Consider the following 7,753-nt stretch of genomic DNA (forward strand, 5'->3'; position numbering starts at 1 on the left):
TGTGCGTGCATGTGTGTGTGTGTGCATGCATATCTTGTGTGAGTGTGTGCATGCATATCTTGTGTGTGTGTGTGTGCGTGTGCATCATGTGCGTGTGTGTGCATCATGTGTGTGTATGCGTGCATTGTATGTGTGTGTGTGCATGTGTGTGTGTGTGTGTGTGTGTGTGTGTGTGTGTGTGTGTGTGTGTGTGTGTGTGTGTGTGTGTGTGTGTGTGTATATGTGTGTGTGCATCATGTGTGTGTATGCGTGCATTGTATGTGTGTGTGTGTGTGTGTGTGTGTGTGTGTGTGTGCGTGCGGCCCTCACCTCGTACTCTTCCTTGAAGCCGTAGCCTTCGGCACATTTCATCTGCGTGATGTGCTGCAGCAGGTCGGCCACGCGGATGGCCGGGTGCAGCTGTCCCGTCTGGTAGGGGGGCGCCTCGCGCTCCGACTCCCGCTGCTTGTAGTGGGACTGGACCAGGCTGCTGGTCTCGCTCGTCATGGTGTGGCTGTCGTCTGCGGGGGGGACACGGCAGCATGTAGAGGACCAGAGGAGACGTAGGGTCATGTTGGGTCGACCGGACAAACGGACACAAACATACAGAGGCATCTCATGGCGTTATACCGTAGAACGGGGCGGAAAACCATGAGAGCTTAAAAGAATCTTTAAGAAAGCGACAAAAAAAGCAATGTCATATATTTTTTAAATCGATAAAAACTAAAAAGTGTCGAAAGAAACGACAAAAGTTGGAAAAAGAAAACACAAATCAAGGGACAGGATTTGTGTGAAAACAGTTTGACTTTTCCTGACATCAGATTTCAGTTAAACACATTTATTTATCATTTTCTTTTTTGAATTCCACGCTAGCGGTCTGATTAACTGATTACTGTGCAAATTATAGAGTGTGGTCTAGAGCTCCTGTATCTGTAATATCTCAGATCGAAACCGATGATTTCTGGGATGCTGGCGTTTTGAATTACACCCTAATGTTGATACTACGACAACACAGATGAATGGCACACACATCACGTGACTGGAGAGAGGATGGTGATTGGCCCCTGGTTTCTGTTCACACTGCTGCCATAAACAAAAGAAGTAGAAAAAGAAAGAATACCAATCAAGTGTGTAAAAATACTGGATCTGGGTCTGAAGCAAACGCTGAAGCTCCTTAAACCTGCAGTCTCTCTAACTACCAGCAGGGGGAGACTCCTTAAACCTGCATTATATCTGACTACCAGCAGGGGGAGACTCCTTAAACCTGCATTATATCTGACTACCAGCAGGAGGAGACTCCTTAAACCTGTATTATATCTGACTACCAGCAGGGGGAGACTCCTTAAACCTGTATTATATCTGACTACCAGCAGGAGGAGACTTCTTAAACCTGTATTATATCTGACTACCAGCAGGAGGAGACTTCTTAAACCTGTATTATATCTGACTACCAGCAGGGGGAGATTCCTTAAACCTGTATTATATCTGACTACCAGCAGGGGAGACTCCTTAAACCTGTATTATATCTGACTACCAGCAGGGGAGACTCCTTAAACCTGCATTATATCTGACTACCAGCAGGGGAGACTCCTTAAACCTGCATTATATCTGACTACCAGCAGGGGAGACTCCTTAAATATGCATTATATCTGACTACCAGCAGGGGAGACTCCTTAAACCTGCATTATATCTGACTACCAGCAGGGGAGACTCCTTAAACCTGTATTATATCTGACTACCAGCAGGGGAGACTCCTTAAACCTGCATTATATCTGACTACCAGCAGGGGAGACTCCTTAAACCTGCTTTATATCTGAATTCCTGCAGGGGGAGACTCCTTAAACCTGCATTATATCTGACTACCAGCAGGGGGAGACTCCTTAAACCTGCATTATATCTGACTACCAGCAGGGGGAGACTCCTTAAACCTGTATTATATCTGACTACCAGCAGGGGGACTCCTTAAACCTGTATTATATCTGACTACCAGCAGGGGGAGACTCCTTAAACCTGTATTATATCTGACTACCAGCAGGGGGAGACTCCTTAAACCTGCATTATATCTGACTACCAGCAGGGGGAGACTCCTTAAACCTGCATTATATCTGACTACCAGCAGGGGGAGACTCCTTAAAGCTGTATTATATCTGACTACCAGCAGGGGGAGACTCCTTAAACCTGCATTATATCTGACTACCAGCAGGGGAGACTCCTTAAACCTGCATTATATCTGACTACCAGCAGGGGAGACTCCTTAAACCTGCATTATATCTGACTACCAGCAGGGGAGACTCCTTAAAGCTGTATTATATCTGACTACCAGCAGGGGAGACTCCTTAAACCTGCATTATATCTGACTACCAGCAGGGGGAGACTCCTTAAAACTGTATTATATCTGACTACCAGCAGGGGGAGACTCCTTAAACCTGCATTATATCTGAATTCCTGCAGGGAGATACTCCTTAAACCTGCATTATATCTGACTACCAGCAGGGGGAGACTCCTTACACGCAGTTAGGAAACACTGTTATTACCCGATGAGAGTCACATATGCGTCATTTTGCGACAACTAGCCAACAAGATGCTAACGGCGTTTTGAGCTAACATTAGCAATCAAACAATCATAGACAGCTACAACGTTTTTGATTCATGATTTCCATCTTCTGCTATTGTTTGTAATGAGAAAAGTTTATTATTTTACGGATTTCACAAATTTTAGTATGATACGTTATGCCGTAAACCGTTTAAATCTTAGCATGCCAGAACCAGACCCAGACCAAGTCTACAGTCCAGACCAAGACCCAGTCTATGGTCTGGATGTGGTCCAGGTTCTTGCAACTGCAGTGTGAAAAGAGAGCAGAGAGTTTAGAGTCCTGACGAGAACATTTGAAACACACCTTCCACTACACTCTCTAACTCTGTTCTTATTGGCTAGCCTGGGGGCTGACTGACCAATCAGAAACTCTCTATCCAAAACAGCCCAATCATGGCGAGGGTGAGGAAATGGCCAATGGGATGGCAGCGCCGGCGGAAAGGACGGTGAGATATGAGACAACCACGACAACACAAACAGCAACCAATCAGAGAGGGGGACAGATGGAAACACCTGATTGGTTCTAAGGGAAAATGGCGGGAAGATTGTTGTGATATTTTCACAATTTCACAGAGAGGGTTAAAAATGAGGCACTGATGACATCACAGTGGGTGGTGGGTGTGGCTCCATGCGCAGTGGTGACAGACACCCCCCCTCCCCCGCCCCCTTAGCCCCAAATTTAGCCACTTACCATTAATGGGCACTTTACACAGAGAAAGATAGAAGAGAGGAAGGAGAGAGAGGAGACAGGGTATAAGCAACAACTTTAGCTTTAGCTTTAGCCTGGGATAAACACAGCTAGCATGACTCAGACAGGAACTACTCCTAGCCTAAGCTAAGCTAACCTGGCTAGCCTGGCTAACTGTTCGCTCAGCGTATCGGATTCGTAGCCTTGGCTAACCCGGCGACAGTTTAGCTAGCCTGAAGAGAGAGGAGAAAAGGAGTTTAAGCGACAGTTTTTGCTCTTAGCATTCCCCTTCCTTCACTTGGACATTAAACTAGCCTAGCAGCACATTTAGCACAGCAGTTAGCATATCAGAGTTTAGCCCAAGGTTGTTAGGTTTCTCAGTTTGTACGAGCCTTGGTGCTTGATTTATTTTGGAGTTTAGATTTAAGCACAGACTGTTTAAAAGAAGTGGACATTAACTTAGCCTAGCAGCACGTTTAGCTCAGTTAGCATCTGAGTTTAAACTGGAAACATTTAGTTGATGTTTAGCAGAGAGGTGTGATGTGTTAGTTAGGTTTGATTTACTTTGTACAAGCCTCTGTGCTCAATTTATTTTAGAGTTTTTCAACCACACACAGAAATGTTAAAAAAGATAAGAAAGGGGTCGCGCTTTTGTTAGGTTTTTTAGGTACGAACCTCTGTGCCCGATTTATTTTGAAGTCTAGAGTCTAGAAAACACATGGTTTCCAAAAAAGTTGAACGTGTCGGAAATAAGAGTTGAATAAAAGTAAGGAAAAAAGTCGAAAAGCTTTGGAAACATTGGCTTTTTTTGGCTGTTGTCAGTGTTTTCACTTCAGCAAAGTTTTGGTTGCCTAGAAATGTCTCGTTCAGCGTTGAATTCTGCTAAAAGACTCCATTTATTTTGGAGTTTAGACTCAACCACAGACTGTATTAAAAGAAGAGGACATTAACCTAGCAGCACGTTTAGCGCAGCAGGTACTAAGTTTAGCCTAAAGTGGAAATATTTAGCTGTTTACATTGGGAAAAAAGCGGCAAAAACATTGAAAGAAAATGTAGAGCAAAAAAAACGTCAAAAAAATAGACAAAAACTTTTTTTTTAAGCCCCAAAATGTTGAATAAAGCATCAAGAATGTTGGAAAATTAAATAAATGCACAGCGTCAAATAATACTGTCGGAAAAACGTGTTCGAAAAAAGTCGAAAGATTTGGAAGAAAGCGCCCAAAGAAAGCTTTGAGAGAAATGGCGCAAAAGAGCGGCAAAAAAAGAGTGTCCGAAAAAGTGCGGGAAAAAAAGAGCGTCAAAAAAAGGTTGGGGAAAAAAGAGCGGCAAAAAAGAGTGGCAAAAAAAGGTTGGGGAAAAAAGAGCGGCAAAAAAGAGTGGCAAAAAAAGTGCGGGAAAAAGTCTAAAGCTTAGGAAAGAAAGCGTAAAGAAATAGAGACAGCAAAGTGTTGGTGTCTGAGAAATGTCTCGTTGCTAACAGACGCGTTAAGGCGATCAGACGGAGAGAGTTTTAACATCGGCAGCACGATCGATAACGACGCTGATAAGTAAGATTTTTAATGTTAATGAAGAACTGTTCGCGGTTCTTCTTACAGATGTTAGAATAGCTAATTCTCGCGTTGGCTTCCCGTCGAGCTGCAACTTTTTGTTTTTCTAGGTCAGATTTTAAAACTGAAATTGGTCGACAAGTTTTCTCACTTTACCCAACGTTTCTTGTCACTTTTTCTGATGTTTTTGTCGGTTTATTTTTGCGCTTTTGTCAATGTTCTTGTATCATTTTCCCCCCAGAATGCTATAAAACTGAATAAAACACCCAAATGCAAAGAAAGTAGTGAACTGATCATTTATTTTACTGAACCATCCACGTTATATTTTATTTTTTGACAATTTGGTTGAAAGAAAAAGATTTTCTGATGTAGAAACTTTTGAAAATGGGTCAAATTTGACCCGAGGACAAAAAAAGATTGTGAAAGGATTAAAGATATTTTGAGTTAACAATAAAGGGTGCTAACTTAAAGCTAACCTAGAGCTAACTTAAAGCTAACATAAAGCTAACTTAAAGCTAATCTAGAACTAACTTAAAGCTAATCTAGAGCTAACTTAAAGCTAGTAAAAACAGATTTCAAGACTTGCGTTTGTTTGAGTTAGTTTATCTTCCTGTTTATTTAATGTTTAAATTAAGGATATGTGAGTTTTGGAACATGTGGGACGTCCCAGAACCAGATCCCCCCCCCAACCCCTGCCCCCGTCCGCGAGGCGTGTTGTGTCCATGCAGACAGACGTGACGTCAACACGACACGCAGGGATGTTGTGGATGCGGGGATGGAGTGAAGCCCACCGTCGTTTCCAAAAAAACGAAAATCCCAAACAAATGTAAACAAAAAAATAAATAAATAAATAAAAAGGAAATTATAGAATGAAAAAGAACTATGGAAATAAATAAAAAAAAATTATGAAATATTATTAATATTAAATAAATTTTAAATAAACATTTATTAAATAAATGAGATAAATATAAAGAAAATTTAAATATATATATATATATATATATTTTTGAATGAATTACAAAAATGCATAAATAAATAAACAATTAAAAAATAAAACAGATTAAAAAAGGGCAAAAAAATTATCAGAAAATAAAATAATAAAAAAAACTAGAGATGCAAATCAAGTCAAAAACTCGTTAAGAGAAAAAAATTAAAATATTAAAAAAATATAAAATAAAATACTGTAAAACTGAACAAATGTAATAATCAAAGATGGAGGATTTGGAGAAAAATAAAATAATAAAATAATATGTTTTAAACCCAAAGAACCAAAAGCAGCCGAACGAGAAGCAAGCAGGGATGGATGGAAGCCAATATATCACTCTCTCTTTCTGTCTCACCTGTCTGTCTCTACCTGTCTGTCTACCTGTCTGTGCACGCTGGTGTTTCTCGTTCTGTCTACAGAGGAAGGAAAGGAAAGAAAAGAGTCTCACCCAGAATGGCCGTCGGTACGAAGGGATCTGCAGTCAGGAAGCATCAGCAGCAGAGAGACAGGCAGACAGACAGGCAGACAGAGAGACAGACAGAGAGAGAGAGAGAGACAGACAGAAATACAGGCAGACAGACAGGCAGACAGAAGAGACAGACAGAAGAGAAAGAGACAGGCAGGCAGACAGACAGGCAGAGAGACAGACAGAAGAGACAGACAGAAGAGAGAGTGACAGGCAGGCAGACAGACAGAGAGAGACAGACAGAAATACAGACAGACAGGCGGACAGAAGAGAGAAAGACAGGCAGACAGAGAGAGAGAGAGACAGACAGAAATACAGACAGGCGGACAGACAGGCAAGCAGAGAGACAGACAGAAGAGAGAGAGACAGGCAACCAGAGAGACAGACAGAAGAGAGAGAGACAGACAGACAGACAGACAGACAGACAGACAGGCAGGACATAGGAAAAAGAAATAAAGAAGGAAAAGTCAGCTCCCTACATCTCTAAATGTAAATGCATCCAGCTGACAGGAACAGGAAGTGCTGGCAGGCCAAATGTAAACAAAGACGGAGAGCTAAAGGCTAAAGGCTAAAGGCTAAAGCTAACCTTTTATCGGCTATCAGTACGCAGCATTTTCCTCGCCAATGTGTGGTCTCTGGCGAACAAAATGGACGAAGTGCGGCCGCGTATCACCACTCAGAAATAGAGAGGAACGCAACGTCATTCGGTCAGAACGCCGCCGTCCGAAATGTTGACCCGTAGCCACGTTATCGCCATGACGATGCAGTCTGAAAACAGCTGACCCGTAGCCACGTTATCGCCATGACGATGCAGTCTGAAAACAGCTGACCCGTAGACACGTTATCGCCATGACGATGCAGTCTGAAAACAGCTGACCCGTAGACACGTTATCGCCATGACGATGCAGTCTGAAAACAGCTGACCCGTAGCCACGTTATCGCCATGACGATGCAGTCTGAAAACAGCTGATATCAAGGTTGTTTTGTAGGAAAAAAAAAACATTTAAAAGCGATTTTTTTGCGAATCGATTCATAATCTTACAAGGAAGGAACCCCTGATGTCGGCACACTCGGCTGAATGTCGGCGCACTCGGCGGAGTGTCGGCACACTCAACAGAGTTTTTGCGCACTCGGTTGGAAGGAAGGTATTACCTGGGTAGTAAGAGGGTTGGGGTAATAGATGGAGGGGGGTATTACCTGGGTAGTAGGAGTTGGGGTAATAGATGGAGGGGGGTATTACCTGGGTAGTAGGAGTTGGGGTAATAGATGGAGGGGGTATTACCTGGGTAGAAGGAGGGTTGGGGTAATAGATGGAGGGGGGTATTACCTGGGTAGTAGGAGTTGGGGACTGTGGTGCTGATGGTGTTGGTCTTCAGGGTGAAGGAGGAGGGAGACGACACCGCTGAGAAGAGACGGAGAGAAACAGCCTCATCACTACAGCAGCTAATGTGGATTCATCCGCCGCTGAAAATAGTCCCCAACTAAGTCACTGTTT

General features: G+C 42.9%; 1 protein-coding gene across 1 annotated transcript in view; it reads right to left on the reverse strand.

The window, feature by feature from the left end:
- Nucleotides 1-309: 309 nt before the first annotated feature.
- Nucleotides 310-7,753, reverse strand: part of LOC114552181 (receptor-type tyrosine-protein phosphatase mu-like) — a gene marked incomplete at both ends in the record, with an annotated part of 10,689 nt that continues 3,245 nt past the window's right edge. Inside the window, 2 exons of the mRNA XM_028572812.1 lie at nucleotides 310-500; nucleotides 7,586-7,660. Of these exons, the coding sequence (XP_028428613.1) occupies nucleotides 310-500; nucleotides 7,586-7,660 (266 nt within the window). The remainder of the gene's footprint in view (nucleotides 501-7,585; nucleotides 7,661-7,753) is intronic.

Source organism: Perca flavescens, unplaced genomic scaffold, assembly GCF_004354835.1.
Source record: "Perca flavescens isolate YP-PL-M2 unplaced genomic scaffold, PFLA_1.0 EPR50_1.1_unplaced_scaf_92, whole genome shotgun sequence".
NCBI classification, from domain to species: Eukaryota; Metazoa; Chordata; class Actinopteri; order Perciformes; family Percidae; genus Perca; species Perca flavescens.